At 38.1% G+C, this 24276-nt stretch overlaps 1 protein-coding gene across 1 annotated transcript; it reads right to left on the reverse strand.

The window, feature by feature from the left end:
• Positions 1 to 8976: 8976 nt before the first annotated feature.
• Positions 8977 to 23116, reverse strand: LOC104887941 (transposon Tf2-1 polyprotein). Its single transcript, XM_048640743.2, has 6 exons — positions 22897 to 23116; positions 22665 to 22751; positions 22460 to 22560; positions 15625 to 15652; positions 15484 to 15532; positions 8977 to 15351 (listed from the first exon to the last, which is right to left on the reverse strand). Exon 6 carries the CDS (start codon positions 12654 to 12656, stop codon positions 9246 to 9248), a length of 3411 nt encoding a protein of 1136 aa, XP_048496700.1. The 5' UTR covers positions 12657 to 15351; positions 15484 to 15532; positions 15625 to 15652; positions 22460 to 22560; positions 22665 to 22751; positions 22897 to 23116; the 3' UTR covers positions 8977 to 9245.
• Positions 23117 to 24276: the final 1160 nt, after the last annotated feature.

Below are 24276 nucleotides of genomic sequence, written 5' to 3' on the forward strand. Positions count from 1 at the left end.
TAAAACAAGGGAGCTTTAGAATCTGACTAATAATATTACATTATTACCGATTAAAATAGAGCAAGCTTTAGACTATTGCTTATGAATTCCCATGATAAAAATCAAATGACAATAAGGAGTGATTCCTTGGCCTATAAAGTGAATTTATTTATTTTGCAGTCCACTTTACAATATTAAAAAATATTTTACTTTAAAGTTATATGGTAATAAAGAGAGTAATTCTTTAGTCTTACGAAGTGTACTCATTTCACTTATTTTATTAATATAAGATATTTACATATATTGTTTGGATAATACGCTATATGTTATTGCTTCAACAATTAGGTAATAGAGTCATGCACCATAATATCATCAGAATTGTTGGATAAACATTACACGATGTGATTGCGATATCTTGTACCCTAAATACATTTACCCTAAATACATTACAAGGTGCGATTGCGATATCTTGTACCTCATAAGAAAAAGCTAATTAGCTGCATAATGTTTATTGGTTTAATGCACCGATATAGTAAATGTAAACCTTTCATTCATACGAGTAACTTCATTCATTCATAAGAGTAAACTGATTAGTAACCTCATTTATTCAAATGAGTAACCTCATTAACTTGTTCACAAGAGTAATCCCATTTTATTATATGAATAACCCCATTTTTATCATATGAGTAACCCAATTAATTCATACTAATAATGTCATTTAATCTATGAGTAACCTCAATTAATCTTATGAGTAACCCCATTAATTTATACTAGTAACCTTATTTATTATACATGTAACTTCGATAAATCATACAATAACTCCATTTGATCATACGAATAACCCCAAAGGTTCACAAAAGTAACCGCATTTGCTTATAAGAGTAACCACATTTCTTTATAGGAGTGACACCCTTTTATTGTTAACAGTAACCACATACTCATACAAATAATCCATTTGATCATAAGAGTAACTCCGTCTGCTCATAAGAGTAACTCCATTTGTTTATAAGTATATGTGCAAAAAGGTCAACTTCAAAAGGTCATATCTTACAGCATTCTTAATATTTTGGGAAGATTCAAGTTGGAGATGAAAATTTGGCTCGATAGCTTTCCAAAGCCTGGTCAAAAGCTCGATTTCGATGAGAGACAAGTAGGATATGACGATTTGAAATGAACTGACGGGCTGACAGCGTATCGCGCGCGACCACACCTGTAATTTCGCGTATGGCCAATCACACACAAAATGCGCTGAAAAAGAAGACATCCTACTTCCACTTTATCACAATATGTATCAGGTCAAGTCTTTCACCAAACAAAATACAAAATTTCAAGAAGAGAAGAAGACGCTGATAAATGCTTATCAAGGTGGATACTTTGTCGTATCATATAGTATATGACAAAAATAATACTCCATAAGCGATGCTGTAAAAATTGCCTTTAAACACAATTTTATTATCTGCAACTTAGCAAATTAAGTTTTAGCTCGATCAAATTAAAATGCGTAATGCATCATAGAACCATCCTTGCTTGTAATCAAAGATAAAAGATATGGTTGGTGAAAGGAGTTACATCAAGAGTTAATCATCTTTTCTGATCATGAGTTTTTAATATTTTCTCATCTCATATGAAGCCTACTATATAATGATTCTTTAATTGTAGTTTTTAATAATACAAATTAAACTTTTATAATATAAAGTGTATTAGTATACACCTTTGATCATATATTTTTCTATTTAAAACAAATATTAATACGTACGGAATACTAAATAATAAAACTATCCACTTCTTGCAATTTTTACTAGTTGATCAAGGTATTTGCTGACAGTAGATATCTAAGTATTGTAACTAAAAAGAAACAAAGAATATATATATTTGTCAGAGAATGAGGATAGTAATATATCACTAATCCATTAAGATTATTTTTTGATATTACTTCATAATTTTATATCGGTTATTTCACCAAATACCCCCGACAAATCAAAAAATTCACAATATACCCTCAATGTTTCAACAATTCATCATATACCCCTGACTTTTCATTTTTGTGCACCATATACCCTTTTTCTAATGGACGTTAGGCTACCGTTTGCTTTATTTACAATTTTGCCATCATTATTCACTAACCCTAATTTAAACCCTAATCCCTAACATCTAAACCTAACCCTAAAATCCAAACCCTAACCCACCCCCTCCCCTACACCAGCCCCCCACCCCACCCAGCCCCCACCCTCCCCCTCCCCCTCCCCCACCGCCGCAGCATGCTCCCTCTCCGCTCCCCCTCCACCGCCTCTACCGTCGCAAGCCTTGCATCCCCTCCCCTACTCCCTCGCCGTCAATTTCTCGAAGGGTTGTAAAATCTCCGGCGAAGCAGCAAAGCAGCGACACAACGCGAGGAAGTGAAGCTCCGGCGAGCGGGAAAATCGATGGGGTGGGGGTTTAGCGTTCGAGGGGGAGGGGTGGGATTTTTCGAAGGGTTGTAAAATCGGGGCTGGGAAATCGACGGGGTTGGGAAGTCGGTGGCTGGGAATCGGCGGTGAGGGTAGGGGCTGGGAAATCGCCGGGGAAATCAGCGGGGAATGGGTGAGGGGAAGCCGGCGGTGACAGACACGCAGGCAGTGGGGAAGGCCGGTGGTGGGGGAGGCCGGCGGTGGGGGAGGCCGGCGGTGGGGGAGGGGGAAGGGTAGGGGCTGGGGGAAGGGTAGGGGCTGGGGTGGGGTGGAGGGGAGGGGAGGGGGTGGGGCTGCCAAAGAGGTAGGGTTAGGGTTAGGGTTTAGGGGAAGGATTAGGGTTGAATTAGGATTAGGGTTAGGTTAGATTAGGGTTTAATGATGGCAAAAACGTAAATAAAGTTAACGGTGGGTTAACGGAAGTTAAGAAAAGGGTATCTGGTGCACGTTTTCGAAAACTCAAGGGTATACGGTGAATTGTTGAAACATTGAGGGTATATTGTGAATTTTTTGATTTGTCGGGGGTATTTGGTGAAAAAATCGATTTTATATTTCCTCAGTTTTTTTTTTTACTTGCATCATTTCTTACTTTTGAAAGTTGTAAATTACTTGCATCATTTCCTTTTAAGCAATAACTACTCTCTACCTTTTTCCTATCAGACGAGTCCCTTTTTTTCCCTATCTTTATCTCTTGTTAAACCTTGTGCTGCATCATTTAAATGATGCAAGTATAAAAACAGAGGAAGTACTATTTTAAGGTGAAAAAAGGTTGCCTTTCGATATTTTTTCTTTTAATAGATAAGAATAAATCCTCTAGGTTACTCTTGCACAACCGTACACTGTACAGGGCCTCGCTCTGATGCCCATTGCAACCATACACCCCCAACCTCCTCCCCTTTAATCTCAATCAAATACTTGGAGATATTAAACCTAAATTTCGCTAAAAAAGACGTAAAAGCTCACACCACTTGAACAAACCACTCTTCCTGGTTGCCTTATTATATTACTTCCTCCGTTTCTTTTTACTCGCTATACTTCTCATTTCACGGACTCCTAGACAATTTTTGAAGAAGAGAGAGGTAGAGAGTAAAAAGAAAAGGGACCCATGTGGGAGGAGAGAGATAGAGAGAGTTTATTGCCCAAAAAAAAAGTGTAGCAAGTAATGTGAAACTTCCCATAATGAAAAGTGTAGCGAGTAAAAAGAAACGGAGGAAGTACTTCACATTATCTTCTTATCCTTTCAGACGACGTACACCCAAAAGGGCCAACAAATAGTACACTGGATCACATTTGATTTGCTATTTGCCTCTTTACTCTTAATAACTTGTCAAACTTTGGACCACAAAAGTTAAACAGGAGTAAACTCATTAATGGCAACCAATCAATCATTTAAAACTTTGATATTTTAGGTGAACTGTTGTTTAACTTTTGAAGTTATAGACATTCGTCAAAGAGTTGGCTTCTGTCAATTTAAAGAAATATTCACCAAAAGTAAACAGAAAGTATACACACTTTGTCTTTTGTCAAGCTTTGAGGTTCACTTCACCTATACCAATTTTTGGCAATTGTCAATTTACTTTTAATGCATCTAATTCTAATTATTTTACCAGTTGCTTTAAGAGTTTTATCAATTCATCTAACTTTTTACATTGCAACCCAAAGAATGAATCATTTATTCTTGTTGACTACATATACTACCTCCGTATTTTTTTAGTTGCACCATTTGGTTTTGTGACACTATTCATCACCCAACTTTGTTAAGCTATCTCACATTATTATATAAGAAAAAATATAGTCAAGTGGGGTCTTGTTAGATTCATCTCAATGCGAGGATTCCAAATATCAAATTTTTATAATTTTTACTTACACCGAATAAGAGATATTAACGTTCAAAGAATCGTCTCGGCAAATGTGAAAAAGCAAATGGTGCAACTAAAAAAATACAGAGGTAGTATGATATATGTAAGGATTCATGCCTTGAATCTCGTCAAAAGGCATTTACACAGGCCCGCTTGGTCTGATCGGGCAGGCTCATCCGATCGGACGGGATCAACCATCTCAATAGAGGGGTAAAAACAGGGCGCCTGATTGGCTCGGGAGTGGTTATCGTCTTATCGAATCAAGACCGGATGACCAGCACCCGATCGGCCCCGAACGAATTTGGGGTTGGAGAAATTGACCAACTCGATCGGGTGGATGTCATCCGACCGATGGGGCAGTGGACTTTTTGACGCAAAGACGCGTTTTTCGAGTCGGGTTATAACATGTTTTCAACCTAATTCGTTTAAGTCCTCATTAGTGTATTCTACACATCTGTAATCTGGAATTTCTCAAGATCAATAAAACTATTCTTTCTCTCTACTCGTAAACGTAGCCAACACACCATTGGTGAACCAAGTAAATCTTTGTGTTCTTCATTGCTTTTCTGCATTCAATATTTGTTCTTTCTCACATTCGTTATAACAATATATCTACTAACTACTGTATTGTTTGGTAAATTTTTGCACCATCCTTTACTTTTGCATATATATATTGTAATTTAAAAAATTATATCTATGAGTGCATAAAAATGTAAACTAGAGATAAAAATTGCAGCTTAGTTAACCTAAATCACCAAATAAATATTTAGTAAAAAGTATATAACCTTATTGGATAAATTACCCACTAGTAGGATGTACCACTCCCTTAAAAAATTACATACATATATTATTAAAAAAAAACTCTATTAATTTGATATTACTTAGTTTAATAGAGACCCATAATTTGCTTCTTTTTAAAAGCAAATATCCGAAATAGAAATAAACTAAAGACAGGATACATGTACTTCATCATTCGAGGCTTTCCAGCAAAGAAGCACATTCTTTCATATAAAAACAAAAACCTTAATCAAATAAAGAGAAAAAGATGCATGATAAAGTGTTTATACATCTTTTTTAAAATATCCAAAGTAGAAATAAACTAAAGTCATTTACATTAACGAGTATTGTGTTTATCTACCAACCAATATATACTCTCATTGACATATAGGAGAAGGCAAGAAAAATCATCTCACCACCACCGCACGAGAGGTACAAACAACCATCACCAATTCACCAGTGCGACCACTAGGAAAAAAGTGTGTGTTCAACTGATTTTGCATGAAAATAGTCAGCAATTAAGGTTATAATTAAACTTTACGAAGTTTAGACCGAGTTTGACCAAATCTTTATAAATCCAATCCAAGGATCAGACCCACCACTTTAAGGAGAGTAGCCTTGCCCTTGGACCAGGTTTAATTTCCATGTCTCCTATAATATCTAGTTTTAATTATGGAAAAAGCTATATCCAATCCTTTCTAAAGGCTGTATATAAGAATTGAAAATAAGAATAAGAATTAGCTTAAGTGGGTAGAGTGCTACCTCCGATCTTTATTAGTTACCCGTATTTCTTTTTAGGATGATCCTTAGTTTACCCATTTCTTTCGTTTCTATTTTTAGAATGAAACCACCAACTTTTCATCACACATACATTCAACTTTAACATAAAATAATAGTTTTTCTTTCCTTTTAAATCCCACAACATTATTTCTCCTAAAACTTTGTGTAAAAGAAACGAGTAAACTAATAAAAACCGAAGAAAGTATTATATTAATATGTACTTTTATGATTGTTATAAATTGAAAACCAGAGATATACAACCTCGAATTTTGCATTAACATGCGTGAAGGTACACGAAAGATCTGTACTATAACAAGGTCAAGTCTAACCAGTGACAGTCATCACTCACCAGGCAGGCAGGCACATCTACGAGTTTCGCCCCCATAATCAGGCCCACCACATTTCGTCTAAAGTAAAAACAAAAGCAAATTTAGACAAAGCAGAGATCAAATCGTGAGTTTCAGATCACATTCTTGATTCTTTTGGCTCCAGTAGCCGAAATCTCTGAACGTTGCACTAGATGCTTAATAAATGATATTCTAGCGCAGAAATACATAAAAGTTTTTCAAACATCTCATTACTTATAACTACAAAACTAGAAGTTGTTAACCTACTATCACAAACTGATTTTTTTTAAAGAATAACAAGTTGAACTGAAGTAACACAACACTAAACATAATATATTATTCACCTGTTCCAACAAAGTCTGGTAGTCAGAGAAGATGGAAAGCAAGCTTGAAACAACTGAAAATGAACAATGACTTTTAGTATTTTAAACATCCATATGATCTACCTCAATCAAATGAGCATGCAACTAAAGGAAATTTAGGTAGTCAAAAGAATAGGTAAGTGCATATCTAGGTGAAAGAAGTCAATAAAGCAAACTTGTACTGAGAATTGTACTGTCTGAGGGAATGACAGGTTCATCTCCGGGATGCACAAAAAAATCCAATCTCTAAGGAAATTCGTTGGCTAGGTAAGCGTCCTGTAGTAAGAGGAGTAGTTATGAATCCTGTAGATCATCCCCATGGGGGGGGGGGGTGAAGGCCGAAGGGAGGGCCCCAATTGGTAGAAAAACATTCATAAGATTGGAATATATTTTTGCCAATTGTTGAGATTAGTTAACACTTATCATGGCAAACACTCCTGCTCAGCAAATCAAAGAAATATTACCAGTAAATGAATTAGATCAGCAAGTATAGATTTAATCTTGAACAAATTGTACACGCTCTGTAAACACCTGCACGACGAATTAGTCCTCACAATCAAGCAACATAGTAGGGAGTGAAGTGACACACCCTCTCGCTATTCGTTACAGAAGATTGACAGATTACTACCAGAGACTCTTTCAGCAAACATCAACAATCACAGATATAACAGAAACAGGAGTATTACCATATAAATTCAAAGATTATTCTAGCAAATCATGGAAGTCTCTGTGAACACTATTCCCAGAAGTGAAGATCGCATCAGCACACAAATGGTTTATCAGTTTATCAAATCTTTGTGAAAACAGCCAGTACAAAAGCATACACTTGACACCAAGTTAATCACAAATTTTCAGACTACAATCCCAGCAGGGCCATAGATTAGCAATAGAATGCAATGCCCTTCAATGTTACATTGACCTGTAATTCCAATAACTTTCTCTGCAACAACCGCTCTTCTAACCAACCCTAATTGGACAATCATTTTGACAGAAGACGATATATAAACATATAAACAGGATAATGCATTGACTTCCCATCTCCAAAAGAAAGGATTGGATTCCAAGTCAAAAGCATAACCAAACATAATTTGATTTCGTAGCAACAATTGTTCAGTACAATAAACAGCACTTTCACCTTGCATTAATTTTTTTTGTAGTTGTTCATATTATCTATTAAGGTCCACATTAGAGAACTGCAAACAAGTTACAAGCATATACAATTAAAAAGCATACAATTATATCCACAAGGCCACAATTATAAAGTAGAAATTACAAACACACTGACAAAGCTAGGTTGGGATGTAACCTTTTATTTCTTTCAATAGCTAATTCACTATAATTTAACTTTTACCATTGCCAACACATAACTTTGGCTATTAGAATCTCTAAAAATCTATAAGCAAATATTAGAAAAAGTTCACATTATACACTGAGATCAATCCAGCATCTTACATGTTAATTTTTGTCTTCATAGATTAGTCTAAAATCACCAGTCTAGGGTACAACATGAATGGTGCAAAAGTCCAATTGTAGTGATTGAAACAGAGGAAGTATATTGCAATTACGTCCTTTTTTTTATGGGGGTATGGACATAACTAATTATGGCCCCCCTACAAAATTGTTTGGCTTTGCCCTCTACAAGCACATTGACCAGTGACCACACACTAATAACAAACGACTCCTGCCTATTCTATTAGACTTTGCACTATAATTAAAGTACAGGTACAAGTCTCTTAAAATAGATCTCTTACAAGTTACACCAGCAAAAATCACCTGTTTTCCTAGACCTGATCACCAATGTCTTACCTAAGCTTCACTCATACTCCGAGTTAAAAGCACAGAGTCAGCTTTATGTTTATTTCCACAACCTAATTAGAAAAATGGAGTATTTACTCATTAATCACAAGATAATTCAACAGCAGATAAGCTTCATCACCCTGCTTCCGTGCGCAAAATTTCATACAAATTTGCTTCCTAATCAGCCTGACAAAACTACCTTCTTATGTGAGTATGGCATTTTTTTTTAACTAAGAATCTTCCATATTACCATTATCTGTTTTAAGTACCCAATCCCCAGAAGGATGCAAAGGGTGATAAGAAAGGAAAAAGGATAAATTATTCTTCTTAGCTAGAACAAGGGGGACTGAGGCTAAATTCCATATTTCTCCATGATTGTTGACTAACTGAGCACGCTTTCTTACATGTCTTACTTAAAAGATTTTGGAGCAGAAAACCTAATATATAAAACAAGTTGGATCGAAGCTCAGCAGTAGCCTGATAAATGAGCCAAGGTAGCTCATATCAACTCGGCCTATACATTAACCCAAAAGGCCCTCGACAGTAACATTGCTCATACTACTTTTGTGTAGTAGAACCAACAACTCAACAGCAAACAATGTAAACAATGGAAAAGCTAGGGCAAAAATGGAGAGAACTGAGAGATTGTATTAATGCTCAACTGAGATAGGGGAAAGTTTTCGAGTGACTTCCACACTCCTACAACACTGAAAGGTAAATAAAATTCTCGATACCTTACTCTACAAACATACTAGGTATTTATAGTGCTAAGTTGTACAATCTCTCTGCAACATTCTCTCTCTTCTTTGGTGTGCTACCCACGTCCTAGGTGCAGGCTGTCATCATTCCTTCTCTCAAAATAACGGAATTATTTGCCCACATTCTCCTTACTGCTGACTAGGTCTGATTTCCCATATTACCCCTCTTCTTACGCCTTGCATAAGTGAATCTCAGTGAAGGCTGTGCTGCACCCCTTGAATCTGTTACATTACCCGCGGCCCACAGACTCACCTTGTCCTCAAGGTGAAAGGAAGGAAAACGGAGCTGGACTGCCTCATACTCTTCCCACGTAGCTTCTTCTCTTGGCAGATTCTTCCATTGAATCAGAACTTCCACTGGCGAGGTGCCCCTGACCCCCAGCAGCTCTGCAGGCTCCACTTGTAATTCTAACTCAGAAGTGAGCTCAGGTGGTATATGGACTGGGGGGGGAAGTGGTTCTTTGATGCGTTTGAGCTGTGAGACGTGGAACACCGGATGAATTCGGGCCGTGTCCGGAAGAGAAAGCCTGTACGCAACCTTGCCCACCTTGCCTTCAATCTTATAGGGTCCATAGAAACGTGGGGATAGCTTCTCACAAGCACGCTTGGCTAAGGATTGCTGGCGGTATGGTTGGAGTCTAAGGAGGACCCAATCCCCCACCTCAAAGTGTTCCTCTGAACGCCGCATATCAGCCCCCTTCTTCTGCCTCTGCTGAGCTCTAATTAAGTTCATCCTTAGTTCATCTAGCATCACCTCTCTCAACTGTAATTCCGTTTCCAGAGAATCCACCGGCGTCTGTCCTTTCCCCACCCTAATGAGAGGAGGAGGGTCCCTTCCATAAAGTGCTTTGAAGGGAGAGATGGAAGTGGACAGATGGGGTGAGGTGTTGTAAGAAAATTCAGCCCATGCCAGCCACTTAGCCCATTGCTTAGGCTGCCCATTAATGTAACAACGAAGGTACGTTTCAAGGCTCTTGTTAACCACCTCGGACTGTCCGTCGGACTGGGGATGGTACGCCGTGGACCGGTTTAGCTGCGTGCCCTGAAGCCGAAAAAGTTCGATCCAGAAGATGCTCATGAATACTTTGTCACGGTCGGAAACAATGGAGCTTGGGAAACCATGTAGGCGCACCACTTCCTTGATGAATAAGGCTACCACGCCTTGAGCAGTGTAAGGGTGCTTGAGGCCAATAAAATGGGCATACTTAGTAAGGCGGTCAACGACCACTAGCACACAATCTAGACCTTGTGACCGCGGTAATCCTTCAATAAAATCCATAGTCAACTCATCCCACACTAGGACCGGAATTGGTAAGGGTTGGAGAAGGCCTGCCGGGCTGATGTTGAGGGCCTTTTGCTGTTGGCAGGTTGTGCAGGCCTGCACATAGCGTGCCACTTCCTTCCTCATGCCTACCCAAAACCATTCCGTGGCTAACCTTAAGTAAGTTTTCAGTTCTCCTGCATGCCCTCCTAGTGGCGAATCATGGTACTCCCTCAAGAGAGTTCGAGAGAGAGTCGAATTTGCCGGAACCATAAGCCTCCCTTTGTACAGCAACCTGCCACCAACAATGGTGAACCCATGATGTGTCTGCTCCCCTGTTTCGATTTCCTTCGTAATGCGTTGAATAAACGGGTTACTCTGAACACTAGCCTGCACCTCATCCCATGAAATTCCACAGATACTTTCTACATTATTCAGCTCCCCCATAGACTTCCGTGAGAGCGCATCCGCCACCCTATTGGAAGCTCCTGGGTTGTATTGGATTTCAAATTCAAACCCCATCAGCTTGCTCAACCATTTTTGATACTCCACCCCGACTACCCGTTGCTCCATCAAGAACTTGAGACTCCTTTGGTCGGTGCGAATAATGAACCTTCTGCCCATAAGATAATGGCGCCACTTCTGAACCGCTAAGACAATTGCCATTAATTCCTTCTCGTAAATTGACTTGAGGCGAGCCCTCACCCCCAAAGTGTGACTGAAGAAGGTGATAGGGTGCTGGTTTTGGAGTAGCACCGCCCCTAATCCATGCCCCGAAGCGTCGGTTTCCAATACAAAAGTCTGCTGGAAATTTGGCATTGCTAAAACCGGAGCCGAAGTCATGGCTTTCTTTAGTGCAACGAAAGCAATGTCAGCCTCAGATCCCCACTGAAAACTATCCTTCTTCAACTGAGCCGTTAGAGGTAGCGCTATTCTAGCGTAGTTTGCAACAAACTTACGGTAGTAGCCGGTTAACCCAAGGAACCCCCTGAGTTCCCGTAAGTTCTTAGGAACGGCCCAATCTAACATGGCCTGCACTTTCTCCCAGTCCATAGCCACCCCTTCCGCCGAAATAACATGCCCAAGGTAGGCCACCCTTGCCTTGCCGAATTCACACTTTCCCCCATTGGCATAAAGCTCATGAGCAGCTAAGGTTTTTAGTACCAACTCCACATGTTCACAGTGGGTTTCCTCATCCCTACTATATACAAGGATATCATCAAAGAAAACTAACACAAATTTACGCAAGAAGGGTTTAAATACCTCATTCATCAACGATTGGAAGGTAGCGGGGGCGTTGGTTAGCCCAAATGGCATAACCAAGAACTCATAGTGGCCCTCGTGTGTGCGGAAAGCCGTTTTGGAGATGTCACCTTCCTTGATGCGGATTTGATGATAGCCGGATTTGAGGTCCAATTTTGAGAATACTCTCGACCCATGTAGCTCATCCAATAACTCATCGATCACCGGGATAGGGTACTTGTCGGGAACCGTTGCTCGATTGAGGGCCCTATAATCCACACAAAACCTCCAAGAGCCGTCCTTTTTCTTCACTAACAGAACTGGGCTTGAAAAAGGACTGATGGAAGGCCTTATAATCCCTGCCTGCAGCATATCTCTGACCAAGCGCTCGATCTCATCTTTCTGGTTTTGCGGATATCGGTAAGGTCTCACTGAAATTGGGTCTTGCCCCTGCTTCAACAGTATGGAATGCTCTCTGTTACGCACTGGTGGCAACCCCTCTGGCATGTTGAAGATGTGGTGGTATTTAGTTACTGTCGAATGTAAAAAAGGTGGGGCTTGCACTGCTGCTCCTGGTGGTTCCTCCCCCTGAAGGAGGTTCAACTCCACCCAAATTCCCCTGCCTTCTTTCCTTAATACCCGAAACATGGCCTTAAGTGAAACCTTACTTCGCTCCAAGGACGGTTCCCCCTTTAATGTCACCACCTTGTCCCCCATCTTGAACTTCATAACTTGCTGCTTCCAATTTGTAGTGATGGTTCCCAAACGCTCAAGCCACTGCACTCCAAGAATTAAATCTGAATTTCCCAGCTTGAGGGGAAGGAAATCATCACACACCTGCAACCCCTGTATTTCCACCCTTAATCCCTTGCATTCGCCGGCACCCTGCACTGCCTTGCCGTTTCCCAGTGATACCCCAAACCCCTTAGTCTGTTCTACCGGTAATTCCAGTCGAGCTATGGTGTCTAACGACACAAAATTATGCGTCGCCCCCGGGTCTATCATGACCACGATCTCTTCCCCCTTTATAATCCCCCTCATTTTCATGGTTTTTGGGTTAGTGAGTCCCACAACTGAATTCAATGAGATTTCCGGCGAGATTTCTTCACTTACCTCATCCGCACCGTCGTCCTCCACTTCCCGATCTTCTGGCGACTCCTCATCCTCCTCGTTCGCCACCAGCACACTCAACTCCCTCCGCCGACAATGATGGCCCACCGACCACTTGTCATCACACCTGAAACAGAGTCCTCTCTCTCTCTTGTGTTGAAGCTCTTTGTCGGTTAAGCGTCGCACCTGGGTGTTCTGGGGTGGGTTGTTTTGTGGGTTGGGATATGCTGGGCTAGGTGTATTAAATTTGGTCAAGGTATTAGGGCTGTTTTGTGGACTGGAAAAAATTGGGCCTCTATTTTCTGTGGGTGCTTTGTAATAGTTGGTTTGGGCCTTATAAGTGGGTGTGGGTGTAAGGTTACTTTGGAGGTTTCTGCTGAACGGGTTGCCCAGGTGGCCTTCCCTTTTCCACTCTTGAGTTTCTCCTCAATACGACCTGCTAAGTCCATGGCCTGATCCAGTCCACTGGGATTTAAAACCCTTAGCTCATTCTTAATCTCCTCCTTGAGCCCATTAATGAACGTACCTAAGGCAATATCCTCTGGGATGTTCGCTAACGGCGACGCTAGCTCAATAAAATTTCTCCGGTACTCCACCACCGTGGTTACCTGCTTACCAGCCAGCCATTGCTCGTATAACGAGCCAGAATTTGTTGGGCGAAAGTGGCGCAACATCAACGCCTTTAACTCCTCCCACCTCCTGATCGGTTTCCGCCGGTGTTCCCATTGAAACCAGAGGAGAGCATCTCCGTCCATGCCTACCACCGCTGCACTCACCTTTTCTTCCTCATCTAACCCATAAAACTCGAAATAACGCTCCGCTCTTAATACCCACCCATCTGGGTTGCCACCGTCAAATAGTGGCATGTCCAGCTTGCGATACTTTCAATTTCCTCCGACCCGGTTTTGAAATCCTCCGCCGGAATCAAAAACCCCTCCAATCAGCGCGTTCGGCCCTCCCGACTGAGATCTGTTTCCATGGCGAACTCCCCCGGACCCCTGGTTCCTCGAAGCTTCTAGTCCCTGGGGGCTAAGCTCCTCCTCCGGTTGTCTTTCTCTATCACCGGAAAGCAACGAACCCTTAATTTCTTTAATGTAGGCTTGGATTTCTTGGTGGAACTTAAGTTGTCCTTCCTGGACTGTGGAAATCATCGCGGTGTGATTTTCACGAGAACGAGTGATTCTATTCTCCAACCTCATCGAGAGGCTGCTCAAATCTTCCCCAAACTTCTGGGTAATCTGCTCCAAACTAACGGCCAGCTGTTCCGACAAGGATTGCTGCATCTTTTCAGCCACGACACTCACCGCCGCACTGACCTCCTCTGTAATGGTATTTCGAATGGTGGCGTACTGCTCCTCTAGTTGTTCCACTCTCTGGGTTGCGGTAGGGGCCATGGATCTTGTTTGCTCTGATACCACTGTAGTAGAACCAACAACTCAACAGCAAACAATGTAAACAATGGAAAAGCTAGGGCAAAAATGGAGAGAACTGAGAGATTGTATTAATGCTCAACTGAGATAGGGGAAAGTTTTCGAGTGACTTCCACACTCCTACAACACTGAAAGGTAAATAAAATTCTCGATACCTTACTCTACAAACATACTAGGTATTTATAGTGCTAAGTTGTACAATCTCTCTGCAACATTCTCTCTCTTCTTTGGTGTGCTACCCACGTCCTAGGTGCAGGCTGTCATCATTCCTTCTCTCAAAATAACGGAATTATTTGCCCACATTCTCCTTACTGCTGACTAGGTCTGATTTCCCATATTACCCCTCTTCTTACGCCTTGCATAAGTGAATCTCAGTGAAGGCTGTGTTGCACCCCTTGAATCTGTTACATTTTGCTTTATCTCTAATTTCATTGTTCTTTTTGGGAGGGGGGGCACACAAATGAGAGACCAAGGAGCCTCGTAGGAATGCTATAGTATACTGAATCATTGATTACTGAAATGACCCTTTTCAACCAATGTCCTTCACATATTCTGCATTAGCACTTTTTAGTTTCTGCAGGGCAGTCAAGATCAATATATTGATCCTTCCGTTTCAAAAATATAGTTACACTTTGTAATTTGACACTATTCATCTTCACCACTTTCACCATCATATGTGCTTGTCATGTGAAATCTTATTTGATTCATCTCAATATTTATTTTCAAAATATCAACTTTTTATAATTTTTACACATGCAAAATTAGATATATTGATGCTCAAAGCTTTATAAATTACAACAGCAAGTGTGTAAAGTACAAGTGTGTAAATTTTTGTGAAACGGAGGGAGTACTCAATAACAAACTGAAGAAGACCTAGATATGAATGAAAAAACAAAGAAGCAAAAACAGATTTCATTGCTTGATGAAACAAGGGATAGCTTTCTCATTACAAATTGATAATGTTACAACAGAATGCCAACAGCATGACTATTACACATATATTTATGCCATGTAGACATACCTCTCCACTTGACTACAAACTACACAAAAGAATACTTACTTTGGAGGTCAAAGCAAGGTCACATGGAAGGCAACTTGAGTTAACTTTGGTACTGCGTCATCTTCATATTACAAACTGTGCATCTAACAACCTGCATCCTTTTCTGCTTTATGACATCAACCTTGCTTTCTTTGGTTTTCCCCTGATCAGGTAAATTTGTAAGTTGTAGTAAAAGTAAATACAAGTAAAATATCGGCATCTTTGTTAGTTAAACATCAATGGTTAACTCAAACAAATAAGTGGATGTCTAAGGCAAATGCGAATTTACACTTACTGTCCATTTGTAGGTAAGCCTCCCCCCTTCGATCGCCCAGAACCAGTTTCTAATGTTTAAATTAAAGAAAAAGAAAAAGGATGTCAACTTGTCCCCATCAGATAATTCTCAATAAAGAATAAATTCTTGGTGAAAGCTTACCGTCACGTCCACCTGTGTGCTCTTCAACCTGAACAAAGAAAAAAATCTTAAATAGATGCTTTGTTCATGTCACACATTCTCCCTATGAACAATTGATATACCAACATGTATCGACATTGGAACTTATTCTACATTTATTGATACATGAGAAGAAAAAGATATAAAAATCTCCATATTCCCTGCTGATATCCAATTCACTTGAAACTTGAAAGAAAACAACGGAAAGGTGAAGCAAAATTCGGTTCCCAGAGAGAAGAAGTCATTTAAGTCAGCACAGTTATATTCCATTTTTTCCCACGTATGACGTGTCAAACCAAAAGGAACAACAAGATACAAATACAAGTATCTAAGATAAAGTGGCAGGGAAAAAAAGAATAATAACATGTTTGTTTGCAATGTCTCATATATACTTGAAGATTCCAACAGAGTACAACCCAACACAAATATAATCTTTTACGCTTAAAAAGATACACGTTAATCAAGCAATTCAGTTACATCACAGTAGAAGTCTACCCGCAATTTGGATTGTGACGCAAGCGACCAGGCCAGAAGACAAACAAGCATATGATCAATTGAAAAAACCATATTCACATACCTTACACTGATGTCGATACATAACTATCACTAAACATTAGCATTATTAACAAATTTGAAATTCCGGGACCCCTGAAAAGTGTCATCCGTGGCTCTATTCAGAATTCTGGTTTAACCTCACCGATGGTACTGGCGAAAATCCGGTCTGCCCATGTACTTGGGATTTCAGCAACCTATAATTCATCTCTTTCCCTCTGTCTTGGACCATATATATCCACCCTAGACTCAATCGCTTCAAAGGATATGGATTTTGATACTAAGGGCTATGGCTACTTGAAAACTACTTATATTTGGCCAAGGATCATCACGCATCAGTTGAGGATATGAAATATCCATTCCCACCATAAACTAGATCATTTCTCTGGTAAATATTCTGGCATAGGGTTCTTGATACATCCCTGCTCGCCTAGAGAAACATTCCTTGTCTCGGATCCTATGCCTTATGTCCCTCATTTTGAGAAGATAGCTTAGACATCTTAGAGTTTCGCCAAGGGTTAAAGAATTCCATACTAGATATATGTCCCAGTTACCTTTAGAGAAACAGTGAAAATTTGGTTCAAACTGAACAAATCCACAACCTCAGCCTAAATTTGAGATGTAACTTCTCAGTAGCAGAGAATGTTCGGAACACCAAATCCGAAAGTAGACCAAGGAGGACAGACCTTGTCCTCTGCACCTTAAATTTCCAGCTAGTCACAGGCATTTGTGGCCTATTAATAACTGAGGACACCATCTGCATCACAAAAGTTCAAAATGAACTACATAGGAACAGAGCAACCAGTGACCCAGTATAGATACTAGATAGTGCTACATGCTCCAACAATTAGAAATTATACCCTGTCAATGACCACTGCTATTCATAATGTCCCTGGCCAAAGCAAAGACCTAGATACCAATAGACCAGCAAGCAAATGTTTACAATCTCATAGGATTCAATCAGTCAGCCAGTAATATAAGTTTGAGCCTCACTTCTCTTAAAATAAAATAACCAACCTACTCATCCAAATGACGAAACCCGTTAAGCCCCATTGTCAAAAGTTAATGATAGTGTTTCACATAGCATAATCAGTTTTCTGAAACCCTATACTAAAAGCATAGTATCAACTTTGAATCTTAGATTTTTTGGACAGGAGGGGGAAATCAACTATCTAGTCACAGTAGCAAGTATGAAATATACATACAGCAGGTGAGGTGACTGAAGACAAAGAGAATATTCTATCTTCGGGTTGAAACTTCCTCGACCTCTTCAAGCTAGAGCCAAAAAAAAAGTGTTTGTTAAAGACCAGAAATACATTCTTTTTGAGGGGAAACCAGAAATACATTCTAAAGAGCATAAATGTACATATACAAATCAAGAAGGAATAAAGGAGGACGGTCTATATATATATATATATATATATATATATATATATATATATATATATATATATATTATATATATATATATATATATATATATATATAATATAAACTGACATAAAGACACATCTTGTAAAAATTCTATCGATTTAGAAGAGGAAGCGATGCTGGGAGCAAACACAAACAGAAAAAACATAGTGAAATATGAAGCCAGTTAAACAAAGCTCTCGCCAAGGCTAGAGAAACAGGCACATCCATGCAGCCTTGAGTACAAGGTCCATAAAACACCATATTTGAAAGTGAAAATTTCTCAATTCAATTGTGTATTTGAAGCTCTCTCTCAGTAGCTCACATTTTACACCTGGTAAAGCCTAGGACAAATAATATACTAGAGATTCAAACCAAAAAAAGCCTTTTGTGTGCAAGTATATTTGAGGGTAGAAGGGAACACTACAAGTGCCCTCTAATATAGTCACACACGGACATGTAATACATATTTTGAAAAAGCCCGTCCACCACTTCTAACAGCCAAAAAATGCCCATAAACCAAAAATACGGACAAATAAAAGGAAAGAACAAAGACTTCATTATCGAAACATCATGGCGATCAAGAAATGGGATATCTTAGATGAAGATAAAATGAAACAATATCTTATGGTTGTAAATCATAACAAGTGGACAATACAAGATTTGCCAAAGTTTAATTAAGCAGGGAGCCGTATTGGCAACTGGTCTCTGTGCAGACCCCCCCCCCCCACCCCCACCCACGGAGTGGTTGAAAGTGCAGGAAACACAAGAGAACGTCTTGAATTGGGCAAAATACTTGAGGCCTATTAGTTTCTTCCAAAATCCAAAGGGATGCCGAGACGCTGGGGGAGAGAGAGAAAAGCTAATGGTATCTGTTATCTTACAAGTAAACACATAATGATAATGGTACTTAAAACTGTGATACTCCCTTATGGATCACATAAATAACATTTATTCTGAAGCAAAAACACAATATTCAAATTTGTTTTCTGCAAATTGAGAGCTTGTGCAGTACCAAGGGAACGTGATTCCCCCAAGGTAAGATGTTACTTCCTAATAAGGAGCAACAATACTATTACTTCATTACAGCTTTCCTTGCCATCCAAAAGAAAAACTTATACGCTTTTCCCTAAAAATAGCTAGGAGAATTTTGGGCGACAACTTTTTCAACTGAAGGGATGAGATGATGGGGATAACAAGGGCTGCTGAATGCAAATGACAATCCTTCAGAGAATATTAAAGTATTGCCTGATAAACTAAGGGACTCTTACGGCCCTCAGGTCACTAAGATAAGGTGCATCATAGTGCATCAAAAACCTTTCCCACATAAAAGCAACAAAAGCTACCCTTTCCACATAAAAGAGAGACCCTTATATTCCTAAGTCCCTAAATCCGGTACATAGAAATGCACCAAAAGCCTCTGCCTACATGAACAAAAACCACCTTTTTCACTATAAAAGAATCACTCTTCATATAAGTGATGCATATCTGCCCATTACTTCTGACCATAAGCCCCAGATAATATGCCGTAAGCATTTCTCCATAAACATTATCTTCCCAAAGCCCCATGTGGCAATATATCGCACTCAAAGATCATCACACAACACCAAGCAAGTCCAACATTCGTTTTGCACCAAACAACCACTTCTAATAGATCATATGGATATCCCATGTAAGTTCCCATTCCTAAATTGTCTAGAAAGGAAACTACTTTGTTATAATCAATACATCCCATGCATATACTTGACATTGTGTGTAACTGTGTATGTGTCCACCAAGAAGTACTGTTTCAAAATTATATGTCGCAGTTCAAATTTTAAGTTTTAATCATTTCTACTTAGAACAAATTGTCAAAAACTGTATTGAACTACATTGTAAAAATTATCTCGCAGAGATTCTCAATATTTACTTGCATTAGATTATCACTTCATCAAATTGCTACAACAAGAATAAAACCAAAGCCTTAATCCCAATAGAATAGGATCGGCTCCACAAGTCGTGATTAAATCTCTTATAGTCGTCCACATGGATGATTTGCCTCCGTTCCCTTCAATCATATGTTATATGCTCAAACCTTTTTCTTCAAATCATTTTTAGCACCCTCTATCCAAGACAGATTTGGTCTTTCTTGACTTCTTTTAAAATCTCTATAATGCCAATTCTCCACTATTCTAACAAATGTATCATCTCGTCGGTGTCTAGCATGCCCAAACCAACCCAACCTAACCACTTATCTCTTATCTTTTCCTCAATATCCACAACTCCAAACATCGTACAAATATCTATGTTCCCAATTAAATTTCATAAGGTATCCCATAAATCCATCTCTAACATACATATCTCTACTACCTCCATCTTTTCTTTTCTTTTTTTGAGGGAAATACTACCTCCATTTTTATAACATAATACTTTCTGAATATCCAACTCTCCAACCAATATAATTAACTTTGGTCTAATAGTCAACCTATAGAATATTTCCTCTATTCTTTAAAGCATATAATCCATTATTAGACGTTTCGACAAGGTTGCAACATTTATATATTTGCCATGATATTTATATGGAATGGACAAATTGGCCTTATTTGCTCATCAACTTAAAATATTAATAGATATACCTACCCATAACGCAAATCACTTTTGTGATTACTCCCTCCAAAATTAATCACTCTTACCAACCGTACATTCAATACATACCCATAACATTACCTTATACCGTAAAAAAACCAATTTCACTTTGACTTTAGGGCTCATCAAATTTCCGGATCCCTCTCTCATCTACCTTCATGTTTCAGATCAAAACCATCTCTCTCTCTCCTTCATCTTCTTCTCACTCCAAAATTGTTCAATGGATGAACAAAAGCAAAACTCTAGTTCGGCTGGTTCATCTTTTTGGTGGTGACCTACAGAAGACAATCTATCTCTTGTAGATCTTGACTCACCTATCATATTTCTTGAAGATTCTGACTTATCGTTGTTTGCTTCTGATTTAAACCATCTTTCAACCTTAAGAGTCTGATCATGAAACTCACATATTTTAATGCACCTTGATAATATATAAGGTCATAACCAAATAGGCCATGTATGATATAAATTTTCCAAAGTAGGGAGTAACAATAAAGATACATTTAGTATCCGCACAAAAGACAGGCGGCAGCCTCCCATTAAATAATAACCTGCTTGCATGTTATTTTATTTTAATCCACAAATACCCAATTTTCTATCTTTTCATATGGCATTCCCATCATTCCGCCTCACTCTTGCATTAACTAACTATCCTCGTTCTGCTACAGAAAGCTGCCCGTTACTCAATCTACATGTATTGTCATTTAATTCAGTTTTTTTGTTTCAAAAAAAAATCTACCTCCTGTTTGATGTGACTATGACTCTATGAGACATGTTCCCCTTTGATAAGTTTCTCTTAGTAGTGCTTGGTCTGGTCAATCTGAGTGAAAAATAACAAGAGTTTCAAATTTTCAAAATCTAGTCCTGTTAGTAGAATAGATTCAATTACAACAAACCGTGATTAATTTGATGTCAATAATCCATTATTCTATTCGAGTTCATGTTATCCACACTTAAGATGCAAAAGCAAGAAGGAATGCATTTGAGAGGACCGCCAAGTTCCAATTCTCCCAAACATCCTAATTTCAGCATCATGTTTTTCGATTACTCAGGGAAGCTTTGTACCTTTTCTTTTCGTTGAAAACCTTTGACTTTGCTTCTTCCAATGATAATTCTACATTTATTAATCTTGTATGAGTTGATGAAAGTAATATATAAGGATAAAAGGAGTAGAATCTTAAATATATGTTAAAATCACGAGTAATTAACAAGTTACTTTACTCTGGAAGTACATCTACAACATTTGTAGGAAATCAAACTATATAGCGATTTTATTGCATAGTGTGACTCAATGATTTATCATAAATGTTATTTATATTCATGTCATGTTATAATTGTTTGTTATTCTTCCTTCGTTCTTGAAAGAGTCCGAAACTTTCCATTTTAAATTATTTGGAAACAGATCCAACATACCTTATTTGGTTTGTAAATCGTCTCTATCTCTTCTCGTCATATGGTCACCTCATGAGTCATGACACTCACTCTATCTCTCTTCACAGTCTTCTCATCCTTATGTCAATCCCTTATGTTACACTATTGCAAAAACAAAGGAAGTCTATAACTGTAACTCCCTCTATTCCTATTTGTCCTTTCTATACTGAATATGGGAAGAAACCAAGGTAAATGCACTTTTTGCAGTTTCTCTCTTACTTTTGGAACTTCAACTTCTCTATACTTTTTAAAACTTCTCTTTTACTTTTTAATATCTGAATAAGGTTATATTCGCTATAGGAAGGACTTTCTAAATCATAACAACAAAGATGAACATAAGTTCATAATAGTCTACTATTTGGGATAAGTACAATTGTAGGATAAAAGCAATACCTTTTAAATCAAATAGAGTCTAGAAGTTATTTTCTATATAAAAAAAGATGTATGCATGTGAGAGCCTGCAAATTCCGGTTTTTAGATACTCCTTCAATCTATAGGCAATGTAGTTCAAACTTTCTCTAGCAATTGAATTGCTAAAAGCACACTCCAAGATTAATCTCGTTGAATTTATCTCATCAATTACTTTCATATAATCATCAATTAGTAATAATTCTAACTAATATAACACGACAGCAATTATGGCAACATATAAGCTCAAATATGGCATATTACTCTAAAAAGTAAGGAATGATGATTTGCTCGCAAAACATAAAGGGAAAACATTAACAACAACAAAATCATCACAGAAATTAGCACAAATTGAAAACAAAAGGTAAGCATTAAAACAAATGAACACTTGTACTTTGATGCGGATTTCGATGAACCTAAGAATCCTTCAAAACCTTTCAAAACATGTCCAAATTGGTTCGAATCTTGCAAATAAGTAGTCTCCAATTCAAACACCTACATAAATCATATCCACAAGAAAAAATTCAAAAAAAAAAACACAAAATTACAAATTTACACTATCAAAGAGTATCGAATAGAGAAATTTTGGAATGAATTACCTGTTTTTCGATATTCCGAAGTTCATCTTGAAGTTTCTCTCTCTTGCTCAAAAGATTAGCAAGCCTCGCACCAGGATTTGAAGGTTTCTGCCCTAAATTTTGTGTCAATTATACAAAATTATAGTTTTCTCCATACTTGTATATATAGAAGAAAGATGAAATTGAAACTGAAAACTGATAATTACAATGAAAATAGCAAAGTTAATATAGGTTAGGGGGATCAATTTGTTACCATTGGCTTCCATGGGCGTAGCCCCGTATATGCTCCTAAGTCCTAACCAAACCTTCCAAAAGCAAAGCAGGTTCTGTCGTCTCTTCTTCTGTCACGAACTCATAACGTACACCTTCACTTGCAAACTAGCCTATCTTGACATTATTCACTACAAGTATTGTTTGCACGCGATGCGTGCGCGATATCGCCGAGTTATTGTACATGTTTCTTTCATTTTTAAAAATCTGAAAGTTACTTTCACTAAAGAAAAATCCGATAGTTTTTTAGGAGAAAAAGAATCTGACGATTACATTAAAGTTTCTTTTAAAGAAAAATCTATGATTTTTTTTTGCGCTTATTAATAATCTTAGAATAACAAATACCTAAAGGGTATTTAAGAGAATTCAAGTGGAGACAAAAGTACTAAAATGTTTCATTATATAACTAGTTTTCCACCCGTGCAAAAATGCACGGGAAGTTTATTTTTTTGATTTAATTTTTATATCAAATAAGAATGTGTATATATTATGTTATACATGGTAAAACACTGCAAGTTTACATGTAGCATTTATTGAAGAGGAAACACGAAAAAATCCTTTTATCTCAACGAAGTGAATGAACATCACAAATGAATTATTAAATGACAATAATAATAAGAGTATTTGAAAAATATTTTGAACCACGTCTTTGTACTATACATTTGTGGTAACATTTGAGTTTTCACGTTCTTTATCAGCTATTAATGTTTTTCAAACCCTTTTTGCTAATAACTCTTCATATGACAATATATATTTAAAATTATATAATACGTCCCTTGAAATCATGGTGTATCTATATTTATATAAATATGTAATGAAATAGTATAAACATAAAATTAGAGTAGGCAACCAGCAATGCAAGTTGGGCTGGCAATCAGTTCAAGTTTGGTTGGATTTGCTTTCGGGTTTACTACACATCTAATAAACAGGTTGAAATACTCAACCCTGACCCGACCTATTTGATAAGCGAATTACCCGTTGAATCCATTTAATCATAATTAGTATTATACAAAAAAAATAATTATTTTCTTAAAAGTATAGAGAGTTCACTGTTGAAAGTATGCATGTTTAATATTTCTTATAATAATTGTGACCAATTTTAGCAATATTTACTTTTTTAACCAAATTTTAGATTTATCAATATATTTTTCGAGAATTTTCTACATATATGTAAGTTAGCAAAGTCAAAGCATGTCAATTTCGAGTCGAAAATGTCAACCTCAACCGACCTGTTTAATCAATGGGTTAGAAAATCGGTCAAAGTTCCAACCCTAACCTGCTTATTTTGCGTTAGGTTCAGGTCGTATTTCGTATTGAGTTAGCTTTTGCAAACCCTACATAAAGTAGTGACATTATAATTTAC

This window comes from Beta vulgaris, chromosome 3, assembly GCF_026745355.1.
Source record: "Beta vulgaris subsp. vulgaris cultivar EL10 chromosome 3, EL10.2, whole genome shotgun sequence".
Lineage (NCBI taxonomy): Eukaryota > Viridiplantae > Streptophyta > Magnoliopsida > Caryophyllales > Amaranthaceae > Beta > Beta vulgaris.